This window comes from Trichoplusia ni, chromosome 4 (assembly GCF_003590095.1).
Source record: "Trichoplusia ni isolate ovarian cell line Hi5 chromosome 4, tn1, whole genome shotgun sequence".
NCBI classification, from domain to species: domain Eukaryota; kingdom Metazoa; phylum Arthropoda; class Insecta; order Lepidoptera; family Noctuidae; genus Trichoplusia; species Trichoplusia ni.
Window position 1 is genome coordinate 19760257 of NC_039481.1, and position 23704 is coordinate 19783960.

Consider the following 23704-nt stretch of genomic DNA (forward strand, 5'->3'; position numbering starts at 1 on the left):
TAATTTTATTATGTTGCACACTGTTGACTGCCAATATCAACCACTTCTCCTACCGCGGGTCTGCTGGTAGAGATTTCTTTAGAAATAAGCAGCACCCTTGTACATCCTATTTTGTAATTTTGTGTTTTTCTTTATTTTTTGTGTGTACATAAATTATTAAATAAATAAATAAATAAATAAATTATAAGGGTTGTGGAAGCGTGACAGCGAAATACATGGTGTAGAGCTGCATCTCTCTTCCACACGCTCAAAAATATTACTTTAAGATGTGTCGTTAGACCCCAAAGTATAGTTCTAGTGCCTTTTGAGCTTATAGTTTTAGTGCGTTTTTTTACACGGCTGAATCGATCTAAGTATTTTTTGTAAGTACGAAGAAACCTTTGTACTCACAGAAAACCACACTATGAAAAATATTAATGAAATATAATGCAAATAAAATACAAATGAGCAATAAAACAGGTAAATTTTCAATTCCAGGGCAAAGTTATGAAAATTAGTACTTAAATATGGATTGACGACTAACAATTGAGCCAGAAGAACTCAGTATATTTCCTTGTAGAAGGCTCAGTAAAGCTGTGCTCGTAAAGTCAGTTTAAGTAGTATTACCTAATGACATCTTAATGACTGTTATAGAAGGGAGACAAGTAACATTGAGTAGAATGCTGTCTCGCTCTCGTGACGACAACAATGCAGCTTAGCTAATGGAAGACATGTGGAATGACTGTCAGCTCAATCATGATTAAAGTAAAGAATCGAATAATTGTAGAGTATTTTGTAGAGTAAGAGAATTTTCAAAAATAATATGGGTTAAAGATTATTTAAATGGATGGATCCAAAAATGTAATCATTTGTCTACGTAAAGAAAATAATATTACTATAATGTTTTGTAATAGTTTATTACATTATTTCAGTTTAATTGTCATGTTTATTTATATCTACGTTTATAAATTGACATTCTCGATCATTTTTACCATCTTAAGATTAATGATGATGAAAAAATTCCATGCCATTTATTTTTATGATCGGCAATAGAAAGATAAAAAAGTATTTTATTGTTTTCAATTTTAAATTGAAAATCTTTTTTTTCTTAAATCAACGTCTTGTAGGGCAAGTCATTCGTTATTTAAATTGTGCGTCATGCAGTCTTGTTGCTAAGGGAGCGCTTTATTTGTTTTTATTATGCCAAATGCCAATCATACCTGCTTAGTGCCAACTGACGCCGCTCTATAATACTCTACATGGTAGATCAATAATATATATGTTCGGAAAACCTAGTCATAGTATTCTATCTATAACGTTGACAATATTTCCTTTATGTAATTGAGCTGTTGACTAAGTAGGTTCCTACCTAGAAAAATAATGAACTCGTTTCTAAGAAAACATATTCAATTAAGTACAGTATTCGTTATTTACGGACTTATTATGCCCAACTGCGAATAAACCAAATCCAGGAAACATTTTTCACGGTTTCGATTAGATACGTGACCAATGGGCAAATTTACGATTTCCTTATAGCTAGGCGAAAAGGCAAAATTCGCAAAAAAAATGTTGACGATCTCTGTCACGGCCGATTCCGAAATTTAAGTTCATGTAACTTTTTTCGTATTTGGAATCAAAGCTATTTTATATTTTGCCTTTTCACTTTTAAAAGTTCACGGAAGGTCATATTCGGTTGAATAAAACGGTGTTATTCAATATGAGTAATATTTAGGAATGAGGAAAAATATAATTGGACCTGAACACGGATATTAGTAATTGAAATATTAATTTGAACAGAATGGAAAAGTTTCTAATTGGAGTTTGAACGGAAAACTTATTTATATGATTTTATTTTTAGACCTAAATACAAATAAACAGCTTCATGTTTCGGCGAAAATGTTTGTAAAATCAGAGTAGATTTTAGAAGTTTGTTCAGAGGCCCAAAAGTAATGTCTTTGCTGTTTTCGTCAATATATCAATCGTTTTTTGTTAAATAATTCCCCAAACTAGTAGATAACCAAAGGTGCCTTGACTAAAATATACGAACCTATTTTTTTCTGGGAATCAAAAATATGTTAGTAAATTGTCGAAGTTAGAAACAAAATTTTGTTTTAATAGAAATATCTTCAGGAACGCAAGCAACACAAGGAGCTTAAGAAGTTATAAATGATTTTATACAATATTTACAATATTTCTAACATTGTATTGTGAGTATTCAACGCATTAGCATAGATACATGCAAGAATTATAACATAACGCGAATGAAGTTTTTATGTTTAATGGATGGATGTGTTGTTGTTAAGCTATTATATAATATAAATATAAGCAGTATAATAAAGTATCTGGTATAAAACATATATCTTGAACAGTATGCTGTACAATATTTGAATTCTAAAATACTGACTGAGGTTTTTCGCAGTTATAAATATTGTAAAAAAACTGGCTTTAAATTTTACGTTTATTTTTTTAGTTTATGCTTACTCTTACTTATGAACAACTAGCTTTTCGACCGCGGCTTCGCCCGCGTCGAGGTCGGTTATATCGCGTTTCCAAGAGAACTCTTCAAAAGTCCGGGATAAAAACTATCCTATGTTCTTGCTCAAGGTCAACTCTATTTCTGTACCAAATTTCATTAAAATCAGTTCAGTGGTTTAGGCGTGAAAGCATAACAGACAGACAGACAGACAGAGTTACTTTCGCATTTATAATATTAGTAAGGATGATGATATCAAATTTGCGTTCACGAATTGGTATTCCCCGTTTTTCCAGCTTCAAGTATAGAAGTACTGCGGTAGCTTATACAAAAAAGTTGATTAATTACAATATTCACTACTGTATACTATTTGCTATAGATGTACTTACCTAGTTTATTATCTCTACCATTACTATGCAATCAATCTAAAGATATTTTTCCATAATTATCAGAAACGGACGACGGCGACAACTGGTCGTTAAACACTGTAATTAATAGTTTTATTATGTTTGAATAAATTAATTATAACAATCATTAAATCAATATGGGTTAGGGTCAAAAATAAAGTTTTTTCTCAAAGCATTGTTTAAACTGTTGGCAGCTAATAATGTAACTGTAATAAATCTAAAGTAGGTTGTACTCTATCTATACTCTATAAAGGTTTTTTTAATTAATTTCCAAATCTTGGACTATTTGAAAAAAGTCACATTTCTGCTGAGAGCTTCATTGGCAGTAAATAAATGGAATTACAATGAATGAAAGAAATAGTTTACAAAAGTTGCTATAGTTTATAAAATGCAGTTTGAGCTCTGTAACGGTTGTTAATGAAGCTAAAGTACTACAATTTTATTTTAATCACCTATATTTTTATTATAAACGTGCCAGTTTTATTACGAATAGTGACATTAATAAATGTCACCACTTAAGTGTTAATGCTATGACATCTCAATACATACATAAACTTATATACAAGGAGTTGGACTGTTATAGGACTTAACAAAATTGAATGACACTAAGTAATTGATCAAAATTTATTTTACTCATAAGAAATTTCTTTTACCTACGCTCTTCTGGGTTATATATCCTGTTTTTAAATCAAAGGTACTCAATTAAGTAGTCAATAACTTTCCTGAAAAATCGTTAAGTAGATTTTGCGTGAAGGAGTAACAAACATCTTTACATTATCACGATGCAGGTATCATAATCTAAGTAAGCTTAGTCACGAGTTTCACTGCCCCCTTTCACAGTATAAACGATACGTCTTCAAGAAAAGCACGAGACGAAATACGTTGTATGTCTATCAACCTTTCCATGCAATCATGTTATATTTTTACGGTCCCTTATAAACGTGATATCAGCATACTAGTAATTCGTGATCAAATGAGCAAGTACTTAATTAGGCAGTACCGTAAATACCATAATGGACTCTCTATAACATATGGTGTCCCTACATAACGTCAAATCACTTACTATTATGATGATGCCACGGTAATTACCGTTTTACTTGGCCGTAAAAACAATGGGGTTGTAGGATATCGCTCACGCACGCATGTCATGCTATAGGCATTTGTTTTTATGCGTATGTACGACGAAATTATTTTTAGGATGGCTGATTAATTTTTGTAGTCTTATTTGAATACCATATAGTAAACATTTGTAGTTATAGATTGCTAGTCAGTATAAAGACGATATGTGTCTACAGTGTCTCTTCACGGAAAGATTCCTTTGAGGCACATTGGTTGCTATTTTTATCGGTTTATTCATTACTTTTTTGCTTGCCGTAATGTATCACTTTTCCACTATACAAAAGCTAGTGGGTAAAATTAAAGAGAAACAATTATGGACTCTGTCGCGTTGAGCAAGTCAGTTTGTTCATTATTTCAGATTGCTTTATAAAAGTGACCTATAATTTTGGAGCTTTTCTTTAGAATAATCTTCTAGTAATCCCGATATTGGTCTCATTAATTTTCTTATCAATTTGCTAACTTTACTTTATAAATCAGTATTCTATTGATGTGCATAATTTTACTTTTAACGCAAAACACGGTTTCTCATATCCGCACACTATCTATACCTGATTTTGATTATATGGAAGTGTTGGTCAGTGCGTGCGGCGATATTATCTGGTGGGGCGCCATCTGGCGGGCAGATGCGCTGACGTCACGCGAAGCCCCACGCCGCAGGGGCTTCTAGCACGCGCCACATCCCAACAGCTGACCCATAGTGATTTACTGATGCCGGTAGCGGGCTCATACAAGTCAATTTGTTATGGTAATAAAGTATGGTGAACCTAGAACCCCAGAATTCGAAACTATATTAAAAAAAACTTTTTTTTTAGTTAGTTTTTAGTTACCTTCTTATCCCTTATTACCGAAAAAATACCTGGTGTCATTTGGGACTGCAATTACTTGCCAATGATTAAAATCGATTCCCCATTAATATTTTCAGTGTAAGAAGGTACAGCGAAAAACAATACAACACTTACTGACAAATTTCGGTCACATTGCGGCCAAAATCCAAATAATCAAGTTTATTTCTTATTTACTTGGAATTTAACAACTATTTTGCAATCGTAATTAGCCGAAGCACAATTCTTGTTGCGTTTATTAACTGCATAATAAATGACATGCGCATTGTCCTAACCAATCAATCATTTGATGATTCATTTGTTTTCCTATTCTTGTGTCTAGGGATGATAAAGTTTGCACGTTCGGATTCGGATACGAAAGGCATTCGGATTGTTAGTTTCGGATAAGGATATTATTTTAGCTCATTGTAGAAGTTAAATGAAAACTTCGAGGGTCTTGCTTAATGTGTGAGACTAAATCGACATAAATAATAATAATTAAATGGATTACCATTTCTTTATTGCTTCGTCAGTATGCAAAATTCCTCTAAACTTTCATAGGGCTGTCGATAATGTCTTCCTTCGGATATCACATACATTCGGATACGGTTATGCAGTTGCATGACATCCTTGCTCGTTACATGTAACTTTTGTTCTTGCTCTTGTCCTTGATTTGTGCGAACTTGAAGCGAGCAATCTTCGTAGTCACCGTGTAACGTTGTTATCTACTTGTTGTAATGGTGCTCACGCATATTACCTAGTCTAATGACATGTTATGATGGACTCAACCTTACTGAAATAGTTTTAGATAAAATTGCTTTCTTAATTGTAGAGAGGATTCATCGAAAGTTTTGTTGATCTAGCTCTAATTTATGCATATCATTAAATTATTTTTTATGTGAGATCCAAAATCTAAAATGAATGATTCTAAGGCTATATCATTTTATTAACATTATTTTTCGGTCTGTGTAAAAAAACAATAACTTCATGTTTTTTTTTCTATATTTTGTTAAAAACCTACAAGTTAAATACCACAGAATGGATAAAAGACAATAACCAGGTAAAGCCAAGCCAAGCCAAGCCAAGTAGGCAAAATAATTGGGAGCAATTCCATTTCCATAGTCAAGTCGTTTAACCGTACCAAGCCTTGGTCTTGGCAGCCCATCATTACTTATTTAATAGTTAGTTAACTGATAATCATCAGGATAACAACCTAATCGGTTTTTAATCGATTCGACATTTGAAGGTCAGAAAGAAACTAAGAAAGGAGTTTTGCTTCTGAGTCAATTTGGATCTATGAGGTTGTAGCTTTTTTTTTACCGTGATTTTAGGGTTCCGTACCTCAAAAGGAAAAAACGGAACCCTTATAGGATCACTTTGTTGTCCGTCTGTCCGTCCGTCTGTCCGTCCGTCCGTCCGTCCGTCTGTCAAGACCCTTTTTCTCGGGAACGCGTGGAGGTATGAAGCTGAAATTTATATCAATTACTCAGGTCTACTGTCCCTTGAAGCTGTGAAAAAATCAAACTTCTAAGGCAACGCAATCAAAAGATACAGCCGTTTATGCCGCAAATTTTCGACACTTGCAAGGGAATCAAAACCTACAGGGTGCTTCCCGTGAACTCAGAATCTTGAAATTTGGTACGAAGCAACGTCTTATACCATAGATAAAGGAAAAATTACAAAAACCATAAATTTTTAGTTACATCACATAATATTTTTTTTTTAATAATTTTAAACTTACTACCTATTTCCTCATAAACGCGTAGAGGTATTAAATTGAAATTCATACCAAATACTCAGGTCTATAATACCTTTAAGCTGTAACAAAATCAAACTTCTATGTCAACGCAATCAAAAGAAACAGCAATTTAAGCTGCATATTTTGAAACTCGCAAGTACTCGCAAGGGAATCAAAACCTAAAGGGTACTTCCAGTCGACCTAGAATCTTGAAATTTGGCACGAAGCAACGTTTTATAGCACACATAAAGGAAAAATTCCGAAAACCTTAAATTTTTAGTTACATCATCAGGTTTGTACGGAACCCTCGGTGCGCGAGTCTGACTCGCACTTGGCCGGTTTTTTTTAATCAATGGTCTTAAAATAGCACTGTACATAAAAAACACCTCGATTGTAAAACACTTTCACACACACAATTTTAGGCTCAACCAATTTTTATCATGTCTAAAACTCTTGCACATTCGCTCTAATACAAAACATACTAAATTAAAATCTTAAAATCCGTTTAAAAGTTATGATGGCACAGACATACAGAAAGACACATCAAACGCATCACACCTCTCTTTGCGTCGGTGTTTAAAAGTATGAAGGAGATCAATCTGGGTAGAGTGAAAGTTGACGCAGTATACAAAGGGAGAATGCTATACAGGAAAAGAATAATGACCATTGTCAAATACGAGACATAAAGCTCTAAGACTAGGCAACACATACAAATACACAGTCTGATACAAGAAACAGAAAATAAAATAAAATGACGGTCAATTCAAACATGATTGCAGTAGTGATTCTTACACGTCGTTATCTTAGGGCATGTATCTGAAGCGTTAACCTTAGCTGTAATTCTGTAATAGTCCGGTCTGGGCAGCACGCGACGTCGCAACAGGCACAAGGGCAGGACGATCACTATAATTGTGAACGATCCCGACGAGGACATGTTCAATACTCTAGGTCATGTTTACACACAACTATGTGACTTAAAAAAGTAAAGTGCGAGAGGAACTAGCACAGGCATAAATGATTTGAAGGGAAACAATTCGTTATCCCACTAATATTATAAAGGTGAAAGTTTGTGAGTGTGTATGTTTGTTACTTCTTCACGTCAAAACGGCTTAACCGATTTTAATGAAATTTGGTATGGAGTTAGCTGGATTAGCACATAGGCTACGATTAATTTCGAGAAATATCTTATTTCTTAACCACGCGTTCGAAGTCGCGGGTAACAGCTAGTACCAAATATTCATCAGAATGCCCAACATATTTGTAGCCACACCATCAGACAGACACCATCTTCGTCTTAGAAATTGGGTGTCGTTTTTATCCTCCGGATATGGAAAGAAAAGAATATTAAAGCAATACTTATTTCTTGGACTATTGAGTAAAAAAAAATCATTCACTCTATCTCCATTCATCGAAAACAAGAGTTTAGCTTGTGTCAAAATACAGTTCTCATATTTTGTGGATTATTTCTTACCTATTGTATTGTATTACTCTTATTAACAAAATTGGACACTATTATGTTCCCGAGCGTCGAATTGGATACATGTATTGTATTGATTAGATCTCGTCTCTAAAGTTGCAAAACGGCAATACCTATACCTACATAGTACATACATATTATACATTCCCTGTGAAGGAAATTGACAAGTACAAAACATGGCTAAAGTGGCATTGTAAGGATATCAATAGGTAGGTATTCCTTTGTTTTGACCTCGCCTTTGTTGAGTTCAAATTAACGAAGTTATTACGCCAGCATTGTTTTCCCAAGTTGATTATAGTTTGATAACTTGAAGTTTCCGCTCTAAACACAGCTTTGATAATTATATTTAAGCTGAAAATTGTTAACATAATAAGACATGAAATTAGTGTATATTTCTTTTTGAATTTATATTTCGTTTTTGCTGAGATTTTAAACTGATAGGTGATCTTTATTTGCTAAAATTATCCTTATTGACGTAAAAGAAGATATTTTTTCTGTTACAAAAAATCCGTTTTATTTCATTTTAAGTAACTTGACTGCTAAAATGATTAACTATGCGATTGTAATCACGCTGTTGATTAAATACGTGTTTGTGTGTCTTTACATTTTAAGTCAAATTAGCATCTAATTAATTATGTTAAAGTATTTAGTATTTAATTAAAAATATATAACTACACAAGACAGCTAGGCAAAATTTCATTTATAGCAGTTCAATTTATTAAAAGAGCAAAAATCTAGTACTAAAATAGAAAAAACGTCATTTTATAAACTCAATTTCACAGTTTATTGTTAAAACATCAACTTAAAGCGATGGACTAAAATTGTCAACTAACAAACAACCAAACATTGTTTTTCAGCAACACCCAGTTCGAGAGTTCTATAAAAGTTTGTTTACATTTTTTGCTTGTCCGGTGCCCGGTACAGAACGCACTAGTAACATAGTTGGACAAAAAATATACACTTTTTACAAACCGATGAGTTACGGTCATTTTTTGTTAAGTTCAGGTGCACAAAAAACAGGCGGAAGCAACAGATTTCAATCTAGTTAATAGTACTAAGTGGTACAAATTGTTAGAACTCTATTGGAACTGGTTGACCGCGTCGCGCGTCATAGCCTCTGTTCCGTTAAATAGTCTTTGTGCTTCATTCATGAGAAAAACTTCTCTAATTGAATATTTTTTATCGGCTGTCTAAAAGGGTATAATCTGCTTTGAAATTGTCGAGGAAAGATGATACATATGGGCTGTCATTTTTCCAAATATATCTGTAGAAAAATACTATTATACTTTTTATGTAAAATAATAATATGCCCAAGTCAAAAGAAAACCCTTTACTTTTTATGCATTTGGATTTAATCGCTAGTAATTATCATTGAATAGTTTAGAATCTTCGTAAAGTTTTCACACCGTTGTAAATGGCTTATTCCGTGCAATTTCATTTTGATTATTGATTTTTTTACTGCAAGCAAAAGGCCTCCCTTTCCTCCTTCCATTTATTCGGTCTATGGCTACGAGAGCAGTCGTTAACTACCCGGTTGCCTTTGCCCTGAACTCATTCTTATAATAATTTATTATATTTATTTCATTGCACGTGCATTGTATTATGTTGAATGTACTGAAGTTGTAGTCAAAGTTATGCAGTGGGAGGCATTTCATGGAAGCATAACTAAACGCGACGCGTCGCAGTAGGCATGCACCCGAGATTCAATTTCTGCCACCGGAGCCCAGAGCCCCGGCAACTTCGCCACGCTCGCATTGTGGGTTAATGAGGTAGCGTTAAAAATAACACTTTCTTTTTTAATCCAACCTCATTACCGGACAAAACTGCGTAAATAATAACAACGCGTCGAGACTCGAGTTCCTATTGCAACCTGATTCCCTGTGCTTAACAGAATAGGCACTTATGTTTCACTGCTGAGAATGACAAATAAACTGAATAGTAAACTTGAGTTCAGCAATGCTACTAAAAACTTAGCAATAAGCTCTAAAAATAAAAGTAAATTAAGGACTCCGAAAATCTTGTATTCCAGTATCAAGTGTTGCCTAGTCCTGTCTATTTCCGGGATGCGTTATCGTCGGCCTTTGCGATAATGGGTATGGGTGTATGTATGGTACAGAATGCCAGACACATATCTTCTTATCATACACAATATATCATATATTTATCTTTTGACCGGTTTTTTTTTTGTATTATATTTGAATAAATTTAGAACAATTAAATCTTCACGTGAGAACACAAAAAATACCTCATATGATCAAAAACAATGACAAATGAAAAGTTATCAGATAGTTTTACATCTATATTTAACATCAATATAATTATTAACTAAGCTTAATCTAATTTTTACAAGAATGTATGTATGTTAATTCCTATGTTTAACAAAGTGGAGAAAGTGTAATGCGTCAATCCTGTGAAAAAGAAATTCTTGTTAAGAAGAAAACATTAATAATTAATTAATGTGTGGTGAAATCACAAACATTACGTCATAATGAATTATTAGACAAATAATGCAAGTGCGTTTATTAAAAATATTTATTTAGCAAACACGGTTCCCCTGCCTTTGGTAACGGTCCCCTACAGGGGTCTGTAGTGGTTAGCAAACACAGATCAAAGACTCAAAGTTTTCACTTCAATATAAAGTGAAGAGTCGTTAATGCGTGGATTTTGGTACACTCATTTAAGCTTATAACTGGTGATTTAAGCTTACATGAGTGAATTAAATTACCTGTTGGTCTAGTGGTTAGTGACCCTGACTGCTATACCGAAGGTCGCAGCTTCGATTGCCACCCAGGACAATTATTTGTGTGATGAACACGATCATTTGTTCTTTGCCTGGGTTGTGTTCTTTATCGGTTGTCTAGTACTCATAATACTAGCTTTGCTTAGTTTAAGACTTGACTGGATTTATGTGAGAATTTGGATATATGATTAAGGCCCGATTTTTCTATCGTCAGATAACGTTTATTTGAGGAATAAATATGGTCGTTTGACATATTTTCTATACAAAAGCTGTCAAAACGTCAAACATATTCGTCAAATAAAAGTTATCTGGCGATTGAAAAATCGGCCCTAAATGTATAAACATATGCAACTATAAATATCGAAATAAATAGTGTAATTGAAGAAATAACAAAAAAAAACTACTATCTCAATTGACTAAGTTAAAAAAAAAGAACATCGACAATCAAATCAGCCAGTCACAAATTACGGGTTGGTTTCAGAGGCATTTCCTATAAGACCAACAGTACTTAGAGAACTCTACTTAGAAAAAAATCCTATTGACCAGACCATTGCACTGTTTCATATAAATATTACAAATAGACACCTTCATAGTAGGAGTAATTAAACAGTATTTGTTTAACCACACGCACACTTTTCATCACATGTTATTGTTTATATTAATCAACTTTGGAACCATCCATGGTCCGAAATTTCAAAGTCAGCGATTCTCTTCTACAAACGAGCCACCCGTCCTTCGCAAGTTAACCACGATCTGGTGGACTTTGTTTGTCAAATATATTACATCTCTATTGACATAAGGCGATCATTAATGCAGGCAAGGGCCCACTTATTAATTTTAATAAGTGGGGTTCGTCGCATGAGGGGCGATGACAGGCCTCTAGGTTATTTTGTTAGTTTTGATTTTATGATTCCTGTTAGTGCTTTTTGCCCTGCGGTTTAAGATTATATCCAATTATTTAATAAATTGTTTTAAATTTTAATTTAAAATTCATTCATTGTCTAAAGGATGTTGTGTCCTAAGTACGGTGCCGTAATGTAGATACCCGTGTCACCGCTCTTACAAGTAATTGGTTTGAAATACGAATCTTATAATTTCTGCTTATTGGCACCAAGAAAAACTGAGCAATTATGTAATGCTACACGATTGCTGAAAACAAACGCCTACTACAAAACTTAGGCAACACGACGATCTACAACCTCCAAAAAATAACAGCAATTCTCCAAGGCGACAACAAGTGAACTTCATAAATAACTTACTCCTAACATTAAACAAATAAAAATGGATAGTGTCGCGACAAAAGAACAATAAGCAATCACTCTCATCCATCTAGTTATCGCCGTACGATCCGTAGTGAAGGGTGGTACCAGCCCCCAGCTGCTAAAGTACCATAAAAGTGTTTCGGCCGACGGCGCGTGCCGCCCGCGGCGCATCTCTAAATTGCATTTTAACCTAATTATGAAACGATATAATTTTTCGGTTCCGTCATAATCAGATCAGGCAGACATTATGAAATTAAGGTCTACAGTAGGCGGGAGCTGGAGCAACGTCACTGTTCGACGATGCAAAGTAATTTTATTATGAAGCCATATTTTTAAGTTTAAACTAGTTAACCAATTAATGTTTATAAGGAATAATGATCGACTCTCAGCGCTGTTACGAAATCCCCGCAGAAATCATGGTGCTATTGAAGGTGCTATCTTTTAAATAGTTGTTTAATTAATAAATCAGACGATTCCTCCACAAAAACATTTTTTGGTCACAAACGTTACAAGTTACATAATATTTGTTGTCAATATTAGTCAAATAAGTATGGGAACAGATCGAGTCCATTTGTGTGTAGTTTCCCATAGAAACTGGATACCGCGGCGCGACGGCACGCGTTTGAGAGACGTCATACAAATGGGGACAAATTCATATCTAACGAGATCAGTATTGAGGTTTGTTGTAAAAGGTATTTATAGGCTATAGGAATAAATATATATATATATAATTGTATATAGTATGCAAAATCCAAGTCTAGTTATAAAGAGTAGAAAATCAGAAACATTAATGTTTCAATCTCTTCTGGCACAGCATAAAAATCTATGTCTATCTCCGGAAGCTAAGGTACAAGTTCCAATTAACGGCTTCAACTTTCTACCACCGGAAAAAAACCTGGCAATAGGTATCGATCGCCTTAAAAAAATAAACTACTAAAGTTTCTCCAACATAAACAATTTAGCGAGGGGCTTTTCAAGAAGCACTAATGCTTCCCTAGTGTTTCCGACCGAGTTGCTTGCTGTCGCATCGGATGCGCAGATTTGGAGGGAAAGAAGCACCACGAGTGCGGCGTAACCGTCAATTATGATAGGCCGCGCACGCGCCGCTGCCCCAGGGACCTGGCACACGACCGCCCCGCACAATTTATGGAACAAAGTACATCACTACGCCCCGGTTCGGGGTTTAAATTTATAAAAATATTTTTGAATGGGTTGCTTTTTTAAAATCATAGGTTTATAGATTTTGTGCCAGTATTATCGGTCCACAAAGTTCTCATGCGCTATTCAAATATTTTTAGTAGCAGTTCTTTACATCACGGATAGTTTTAACTCAACATCACTTAGTACGTTAGCCTTTTTTCGCAACGTTTTCATGTTATTAAAAATTCTTAAATCAATGCTTCAATAAAAAGAAAAATCAATGCTTTAGTAAGGATCTCTGACAGATGCATTTTATATATATAATTAGCTAATGCGTTTTTAAGCTAAGTGCTCATATTTAGCTAAAAAACGCAAGTAACTGATAAGTCTGACAAATCAATACATATCTCAGACCATTCTTGCACAACGGGACCTAATGAACTGATCTATAAAACATCGTGTTGACCCACTGGCAAACATCGCTCCAACTGAATCAAGCGCCGCGCACGTTTCATAATGTATAACCTTGTAGGCTGGGCTGTGCACTCGTTTAGGGTGCCATAGTGACGCTAAGCCGTGATTTATGCCGTCGTAAAGTTGCACACGGCTGGCCTCGCGTTCACTTGGATAATTTATCGTAGCAACCACGGTTGACCACGGCACAGCCGGATTGAACCGACGATTCATATTGAGTATTTATAGTACTGCTCTACCATAAAATAGCCAGAATGGATTGTGGTTGGCTGAATTAAAATTATACGTATGCCTAAGTAACGATTCCATTTTGAATTAACGAATATTAAGCTTGTTAAGTCGTGTGGAGATGTTTCTAATTATTAGATACTAGCAGTTGCCCGCGACTTCGTCCGCGTGGTAAGCAAACCCATAGTACATCATTTTGTTCTATTTTCAATAGTATTAGCAGAGTACGCAGAAATAGCATTCCGATTTTACACCTTTGGTTACATTATCGCAATTTTCTTACGGAACCCCAATATTTTTCTAAATAAATTATAGCCTATGTTCAGCGGGGATAATGTATCTTCTCAATAGTAAAAGAATTTTTCAAATCGATCCAGTAGTTTCGAAGCCTATTCGTGTCAAACAAACAAACTAACAATCAAATCTTTCCTCTTTATAATATTAGTATAGACAAATCTAAGAAGCTGTCACCGTTTACACTTTGTTTTAAATAATGGTCTTACATATCGATATTCAAGTCAAAAAGGATTTACATAAATTTGATGTGTAAAAGTGACCATCCTTATCCTAGTTACATAGAAAAGTACTTTATTTCGGTATTCATACTGTATCATACGTATATGTTGAGTATATTTTACCTAAATATAACGATTAACGTGCATTATGACTAAGAGCTGAGTCATAGATATTTGATTTGGCCTCAACTTGGACATTACTGCATACTACTCAATATGGATATTTTTCTTCATAAAGAACCCAGTTTATCACGAACTTCAATCGTTGCTAACATAATGTAGAATTTTTTATAATAAATTAGTGGTTTTACTTTCCGATAATAACAAGGAGTCACTGATCGCAAGGATGACAAAATACTTAAATCTTAATGTAAATCCAAATACTAAGAATATAAATGGTCAGAAATCTACATATTTGTGTAAGCTTTCAAGATAGTCCTCGTTTTTATAACGTGTTATTTTTTTAAGAGTCATATCAAGTTTTTAAAAACATTTTTTACTTTTAATAATAATATAACGAATTTAGATGATTAGAAAACCCAATTAAAGTTCCGAGACCACTACAACATTTCCTTGATGTTTATAGACTTAACTAAGTAGCAAATGATTTTACTGAAATATTTACTGAGACAATGACTGTTAATGATTTGTGTTAGATACAAGCCATGACAAATTTGATAGTATTTAACATACTATCAAATTTCTCTTGTCTGAACTATGTCATAACTACGTTACGAACTTTTCGTTGTGCTTCATTTCTCAATATTGAAAACTGTTATATGCATTTGAAAATATACAGACAAATAGTTTTAGATGTCCTGTATGAAGTAGGTAAGGTACGAAAGTAAATGTCAACTTTGCACATGTGCGTTTCCATTCTCTGATCAAGAAAATAACATGAAATAGATATCATAAGTTAAAGTCACTTCACATTAAATTTCTCATTTTTAAATATAATAAGTACAATAAAAACTATATAAAATATCACGAAATAGACCAACTTTTCAATGTTTATAGTAAGAAGCTACGAAGATGCTACGCGACGTGCCGCATAATGTAAGCAATGAGATCTCTCGAACTGTCATCTACATCGTAGCACGTAGCTACACGATAGTCAAATTCTCCATCAGCTTTTCACCACAACTTTCACATAGCTACACAGAAAGGGAATAAAAGTCAAATAAAGCTACATTTTACGAACATTTGTAGCGATATTCAGATTTACCTTTAATCCTTTATCGAAGTAAAAGAATGGTGCATAAAAAGTAAAGCGGTGTAGCGGCGCTCATCTGTAAACACTTGAGCAATGTAAAGTGTTCAATATCGGTGGGAAATGCTGCGAAAATTCTTTTTACAATCGATCGGTGGGTGTGTGCTTTGTGTGTGTGGATTGGTCGGTGGGCGTGGTGGTTGTTATCGGCGACCAATGGGAGGAGGTCGGTGATAAGAGGGTTGGGGTTGCGCGGTGGGGTAGCGGCAGTGCGCCGGACGGAGCAGCCCGGGGCGGCCGCGTGACCATGCTGGGGGCCATGATGTATCCTGGCGCAGAGGATGCCGACCTCGAGGACATGCGAGTGCCGCCGATCCAACTCGAGCACTTGCCCGAAGTATTCCTCTGTACGTAACGTTGTGTTATATGCGTGACAGTGTTTACCTGCGTGCTGTGCTATTTGTGCGTTTCTGACGTGTGTACGGTTTTAGTATGGAATGTGATCAATGTTTACTTGATAAATGTGGTATTTCCAGCAGTAATATTATGTAGATTTATTCAAAATTACGTAAATAATTGTAAACAAACAAACGGTTTAGACCAGTTATTGGTTGTGTTACGTATTTTGTATTTTGTGATAGTTTGAGCGCTTACACAAAACAGTAAATAAATTATAATTTAAATGGACATTGGTAGTGCAATGACAAAACAAAATAGAGTAAACTTTCGAACCTAATCTGTAATTATTTTACTTTTCACGTAAGGAATACATAACATAAAACAACAAATTTGCTTGAATCATACGTGAAATATTGAAGGATTTTTAAATAGGTAGGTACTACCTACTGGTTATTGTAGGTACCTACTTACACATTAGATAGTTTCGGTTAATATAATTTTATCGGGCGGCCACGAATCTGTAACGAATTATTTGAAACATTAATGCATTTCGAACAAGCGTAGCTTATATACCAGAATAATAACCATTGTAAGTAAAACCCGTGTAAGTATAAACTTTAGGTAATATTAATTTGACCTTAAGATAAATTAATTCTTCATGGGACTAAATAGCAACTATACTGTATTGAACAAAAAGAATCACTCAAATTGGACCTGTCTTCTAGGCGTAATCTTGAGAAAAATAAAATTAAAACATTTATTAAATAATCATACCTGCCGAATTGAGAACCTCCTTCTGTTTCAAATCGTTTTAAGTCAATTATTTTTTTATATCCTACCACTCTACGGATCCCAAACGACTTGGATTTGTATTCATTACATCCGAAAAAAAGGTTTTTTTGTATATTAAAATAATAATTACATTTTTATCTTTGCTATTTATTAAGAATAATTTCAATGAAGGCAAATATAGATTCTTAGCAGCGTTACTTCCAATACCGGAAAAGAGGTATCAATGGTTCTTTCCTAGTACCAGGAAAAAAGCAAAAGGACAAATGTAAAAGTTTTTGAAATAGAGGATCCGACTTCAGTGTGAGTAAGATCCCAGCATCCTGCTTATGATATATTTAAATTGATGAAATGTACATACATTTTCTATTGCAAGATCTTCTTTATCTTTGTACTGCAATGTTAGTATGACCTTATATTTGAAAATTAAAAATATTAAAAATTTAAGAAAATCTAATCGTATTTTTTATGTATTTTTTTTTATGTACGTAAGTATATATCCTACAGTCTTGAAAATACCATGATTATTCTCATTTATCTCTTTAATACATCAGCCAGTAACAATCATGGTAAATGGAATCACGAACAGATAGACATATCCAAAAAGCTATCTTCATTTTTCATATGCTTAAGATACCATGGGGAAGGTTCAAACGATCATGAGCTCGATATCCACTTAAGGCAATTTCATAAAAAACCTACTTCGTTAAGACAACCAGTGTTTAACAGCATCGTATTTTGCAGCCAGTATCCCAAAATGCGGTGGCTGTCACGAGATGATCGTGGACCGGTACGTGCTGAAGGTGTCAGACCGCACCTGGCACGCCGGCTGCCTGCGCTGCGTCGAGTGCCGCGCCATGCTCTCCGGCAAGTGCTTCGCCAGAAACAACCAGCTTTATTGCACCGATGACTTCTTCAAGTAAGCCTCTTTTAGCCAAGTTAAAACTGTCGGTTTGTAATGAAATCATTTATTCTGCAAGTAGGAAATATCATCACTTTTACTACTGACTACCCAGAGAAGAAATGTCTTAACAAACTTAGGGGTCGATGTAGATTGTTGATCTGATTATGTTATGTCAGATTAATTGGTCAACATTTTTCTTGGTAACTTTTGGGGTAAATTGAAGAGAAAAAAAGGTTTGGTTTTTAGGGAACCAAAAACAATAGATACCTATTGGTAAATTCTTATTTAATAATCAGAAAGATCCTTTAGTTTAACAGTGTAAGACCAACCCTCCGAACAAAAGATTTCTTTATTTCCACACTATTAATCGCCTCCCGAAAATAACATGATCACCTTTATTTCTTTCTACTGATTATTTACAGTTAGTAAAATAAGGTTGACTATTTGACTGGTAACGTTTCCGTTGGATATATTCCTGAGTTATTGGTTATTTGAAAATAACGAGGTGTTAAAGCACAGGTTATAAAATAGAAGAGTCCATCTAAGTGATAGTTTATTGGAATTAAAATTTACATTACCATAAGATGTACGTCTCCATTGGTTTATACTTATCTTGTTCACCATGTATGTAATCATCATAGTAGACTTCCATTAGCAGGCATTTTTTATGTAGTCCCAAATAAAGTAACCTTTGAACATCTATAGTTCATCAGTAACATGTATGTAACGGCGTTTGTCACGTTGATAATGTTGTTGTGATTGCGGCTGTTGTCCTAGGCGGTTTGGTACAAAGTGCGCGGGCTGCGGGCAGGGCATCCCGCCGACGCAGGTGGTGCGGCGAGCACAGTCTCACGTCTACCACTTGCGGTGCTTCGCATGCGCTGCCTGCGCACGAACCCTGAACACCGGGGACGAGTTCTACCTCATGGAAGATGGAAAACTCGTCTGTAAACCTGATTACGAAGCAGCCAGAGCAAAAGGTACGCATAATTGTTTAGTTTTAATGGGACGATCGTCAAAATTTCTAGAGTATTACATGACAGCCATTAGGGTGATGTAGAGTAGAATAAAAAAATCACATTAGCATGGGAAACACTTGATAAAATAAATCTACCTTAACGCTATACAAATTATCCACTCCTAGGCAAAGAAAATGGCAAAATCTACATCAAAATCAGTTCTAATATGCAATGTCCAGGCGGCGAGGGTTCCTTAGACGGGGATGCTGCAAGCAAGAGGCCTCGTACGACGATCACGGCGAAGCAACTGGAGACGTTGAAGAATGCGTACAGCAGTAGTCCGAAGCCAGCGCGGCACGTGAGAGAACAGCTGGCGCACGACACGGGACTTGACATGCGAGTGGTGCAAGTCTGGTTCCAAAACAGGTTGGTTCTATTTTATTCTTTCCTTCTTCGATAGATAAAGTTCAATCGATAGAAAACGTCTCGTTAACATGCCCTAGAAATATTCAAATATTCTTTTGTATTAAATTAGAAATCTTTCAATTGTTTTTAGAGTTGTTCTTTTAGTTTCTGGTGATAAGAACTAAACTTATTTCTTCATTTCTGTCACTTAAAATTTTAGCTTTACAATGAACTACTCTACTCTAAAAATCTCTATTTGTATTTTTTTCTTTTGTCGTCCGTCGGCATTGTTTAGTAGTATATTTTTTTACTGATATACTTTTAATGTACATCCCATCCCCTCCGTAATGAATATGAACAGTTTATGAGATAGTTAGTGAACACTGTTCAGGTATTTTGTTGTTACCAAAAAAGGTTTCGATGTCGCTGCGAAGATGTCGACAAGTCTTCGAAGCAAAATACACGCTTTAAGCAAATGCGAAAATGTGAAAATCAATAAAGGCTTATTTTGGTTTGCGTAAATAACGTTTTATTTCGTATATATCCGCGAGTACCGTCATAGTAATGCCAATGAGTAAAAAGAGGGATACCATTAACAAATACGATTTATAGGCAAACCTTATGTTTTTGTCTGTTTTTATTTTACATTCACTGTTGATTTTCACTTACTTTCGTGCTGAATAAAGCCTCATTTACAATGAAAATTTTTTATAAATATCGTAATAATCTAAGAATTGTAATATAAAAAGATCAATGATTTCAATCGCATTTATTCGCCATTTTCAGAAAAAAACATAAAAAAACTTAATTTAGTACTATAGGTAATAGCTATACGTACTATTACAAGTATTGAATATAACAATATTAAAACTGCATGTGTGACATTTATTCCTTTATGACGTTGTAAGAATTGGACATGGCACCAAAGTAACGCCTCTTTAAGCGTGCCGAACAACCGCAGCAATCGCTACCTGTAATCAATCTACTCAGGAGCACACTTGCTCTAGTACTTCTTAACGAAATGATTTTGAAATGCTCAAGTGACTTAACAAGACGTAAAGAGAGATTAGAGCTTTATAGCCTAACGGAGGTAAACATTAAAATGTTCAGTAAAATTAATGTAACGTGCAACTGCGATTACTGTAGAAATAAAATACTCCAAGGAGGTTGTAGTCTCCTTGTAGATAAATTGTTGAAGCACCAATAAATAATGGAAATCACGTTTTCTTATGGCAACACTGCGTAACAAGTGAACATAACTTTTATTAATTTTGTGTCATATCACATTTAACTGTACGATTTTCCAGGAATATAATCATTAATCTTCATTAGGCAATATTCAAACCTCATAAATGATAAATTGTTTTTAAGTAATCGCTTTAGAGCCAAGATCTCGATTGATTAAGTACCAATTTTGATATTTGCATTTTGTGATCTGAATTCCTTTAAAGGTTGTTTAGCAGGTTACACTCGTACAGTCGATTTGGTATTTAAGAGAAATCCTGAGGCGTGACTAGCTATCGAACTTGGTCGTGTACCTACTCTTGTTTGACCTACTTAAAACTTTTTCTTTAGGTTATTAATGATTAAATACTGCATTTTAGTTTCCGTAGGTTAATTCTCTTTCAAAGATCGAACGAATGAAGTTTATTTTACGGACACTGTGCTGAGCGAATATGCTATTTTTATAGACGACGATCAACCAAAGAGCTCTACAAAGTTCTTGCTTCGACATTTAAATATGCATTTTCTTTTTACGCGAACATCATTTGTGGGCAGACTGTCATAATGCTATATTTAACAATAGATCGGCCTTCGATATTCGCGTATTGTGGTTCAACTGTTAATGTGGTTATTGGTGTGTTGGGAGCGCAGCCGCGGAGCTATGTTGTGTCGCGCGCGAGTGGACACAGTCACGGCAACGGTCACGCCCTGCACATCGGCCTCGCCTCGTAAAACTGAACGCGATATCACAATGCTCGACTTCTTTACTTTATGTGATCGATATACACAATACATGCTCGTGTTGAACATGAGGTAGTTTGCATTATATTGGCAGCCATTTATATGGCGGTTTTACAAGTCTGCTTTAGCGTTGTTAACCCGAGCTGTGGTATTTACTAGCTGCTAGCCTTGTTTATTAGTGGTCGCTAAGGGCCTGTTAATTGGGGTGCTTTTTGCTACCTAATGGTTCAAGTTCAATTCACTTCAGTTATTAATTATGTTCATACATGTAGGTACATAAGTACTTCAGTAAATTCAAGACTTTCTCAATTGTAGAAAACGTGAATGACTTCCGAAAACGGCGATGAATTGCTGAAGTATAATTGCTTATATTGGATTAGTATTTGGAATCGCCCATCCTCATTATTCTTATTTTGTTTCTGCTAGTCGATTATTCTTTCATCCCTTACTAGAAATCTAAGAACCTCTTTGACCACAGATTTTTTTTCAGTAATAAATTCTATAGCTTAGTACTTAGGTAGGGGTATTCAGCTGGGACTAGTCCTAGAAAATATCCGGGACAATGCATCAATAATCCGCACAAGGTATATCGCGGCACGCGCTTTGCTCCCAGCGGACTGGGCGGAGGCACTTTAATTAATCAAGCTCTTTGTTGAAAGCCCGCGCCGGCGCCCCGCCGCCTCACTAATAACACACGCAAAACATGCGAGGGTGTCTTGTTTATACTATACTGTATTATTTGTTTAAATCGAAAGTAATCGAAGCGTTATAACGAGTTGCATTATTAAATCAAAGTTCAGTCGTTATTACTAAATAGTTGTTAAATAAACATTGAATATTGCTAATTTGCTAGTTTGGGGTAGTAAACTACTGCTAGTTTTTTCGGTTTAAATACATGTCGGTATAACTTTTCTCCGCTTATTGTTGTATACAAATAGACAGTTTTACGACTAGTAGTTTATATTTATACCTGCCTATAGGTACCTAATAAAAATTGTGGAAATCCTTAGTGATCGTTCGCGATGAAATTAAGGCAACATTACTTTGGACATTTTTAACTATAGATTATGTGACAATATTTTAAACCTTTTATTTATTCCATAGGAGAGCAAAAGAGAAGCGACTGAAAAAGGATGCGGGCCGCACGCGCTGGTCGCAGTACTTCAGATCTATGAAGAGTGGGAGCGGGTCGCCACGGTCCCATGACAGGTTGCTCGATAAAGACGAACTCAAGATAGACTTGGATTCGTTCAGCCATCATGGTAAATATTTGCTTCATCTATACCCCTAGAATAATATCCACAAAGTAATAATACTTATAGCCTTAGGTAATCTCTTAAACTGAAGGGTATTCATTTACGTTTGGTACCAGTCCATATCTTAACCTTCTGAATATTTTTAACAGATAGACACTAATCACCAAAGTTTTTATAATATTTTATTCCAATACTGCCCTATCATTTGAGAACCTACAGGGTATTTTCATTTGAAACTGTATTTTTTTTCATACAAATTGCAGAGTTAAGCAACGACAGCTACAGCACTGTGGCTCTGGGAGGCGAGGAAGGTTCCCCTGCGGGCGGCGGCGCTGCGGCCGGCGGCGCGCGCTACGCGGCCACCCCGCCGTACCTGCGCGCGCACTCGCCTCCGCACCCACACTACCACTACCCTCCTGATCATCTTGTATATACCAATATAGGTAAGTTGGAAGGACTTTCGTAGGTATAGCTAAATGCCCGTGCAGGTATGTTAGATCCTCGGTTCGATTATCGCATAGAGAACAAGCAGTTATGTGATGTATGACACTTGTTGCCTTTGCGCCTTTGAATTGAAATGAAATGTTTATGAAGCCTCCGTAACAAGAATTGAATTCCTTATTGAGGAAGCCATTTAACGAAAGAGAAGAATTAAGAAGCTGGTTGTACGCCAGAGCTATGAAAAGATCGGGTATCATTCTTACTTATGAAGACTCAAATACAATCGCAAAATCTTCTGTCATAGGTCAAGCAATGAGTGGTGCGGGCATCGGTGGCGCTGGCGGTGCGGGTGGCGCATCAGACCTGAGTAGTTCGTCGTCCCCCGCGGCGGGTGGGTACCCCGACTTCCCTCCGTCGCCCGACTCGTGGCTGGGCGAGGCGCACCACTACTCGCCGCGCGCCTTTCCCTAGCGGCGGCCACCGCCGGCGCATGCGCGGCCCACGCCGCCGGCGCCCCCGACACTCGCGCCTTACCCCCACGCGCTTGCACAGCAACCGCTTGAACTAGTCGTAAAACGTGAGCTGTGACTACACAACTGTGAACCAAGTGTAAGTTTAATGTGCCGCAAATAAGCACAGATGTTGTGAACATTTGAAACACTAAGCACTGTATTACGTGCACACGTTTAAGCGTGGAGACAGCACAGGTGTTGATTGCATTAAGTTTTTATTATAGATATTCCAAGGCATTTGTGAAGTTTGAATTGCCGATGTTGTTGCCGCTTGAAGATTTTAAGACATAAGTATACAACCCAAGATGTTTGTGCACCACCCCTATCACAGTGTCCCCTTTATATGATCCAATTAATTTTCTTAGATTTTTTGTTATTATACATTAAACCATTCTGTTCGTTCCGTTATTACATTGTTTTGTATCTAAAATATTTGTATATAAAGTTTGTGCACAAGTTAATTTAAACGCCTTAAACTAGCAAGGTAAATA

General features: G+C 35.6%; 1 protein-coding gene across 1 annotated transcript; it reads left to right on the plus strand.

Moving 5' to 3' along the window:
- Positions 1-15763: 15763 nt before the first annotated feature.
- LOC113493510 (LIM/homeobox protein Lhx3) lies at positions 15764-22307 on the plus strand. Its single transcript, XM_026871517.1, has 5 exons — positions 15764-15990; positions 17516-17690; positions 18453-18655; positions 18874-19060; positions 22109-22307. The coding sequence occupies exons 1-5, from the start codon at positions 15891-15893 to the stop codon at positions 22293-22295; spliced, it is 852 nt and encodes a 283-aa protein (XP_026727318.1). The 5' UTR covers positions 15764-15890; the 3' UTR covers positions 22296-22307.
- The last annotated feature ends 1397 nt before the right edge of the window (positions 22308-23704 follow it).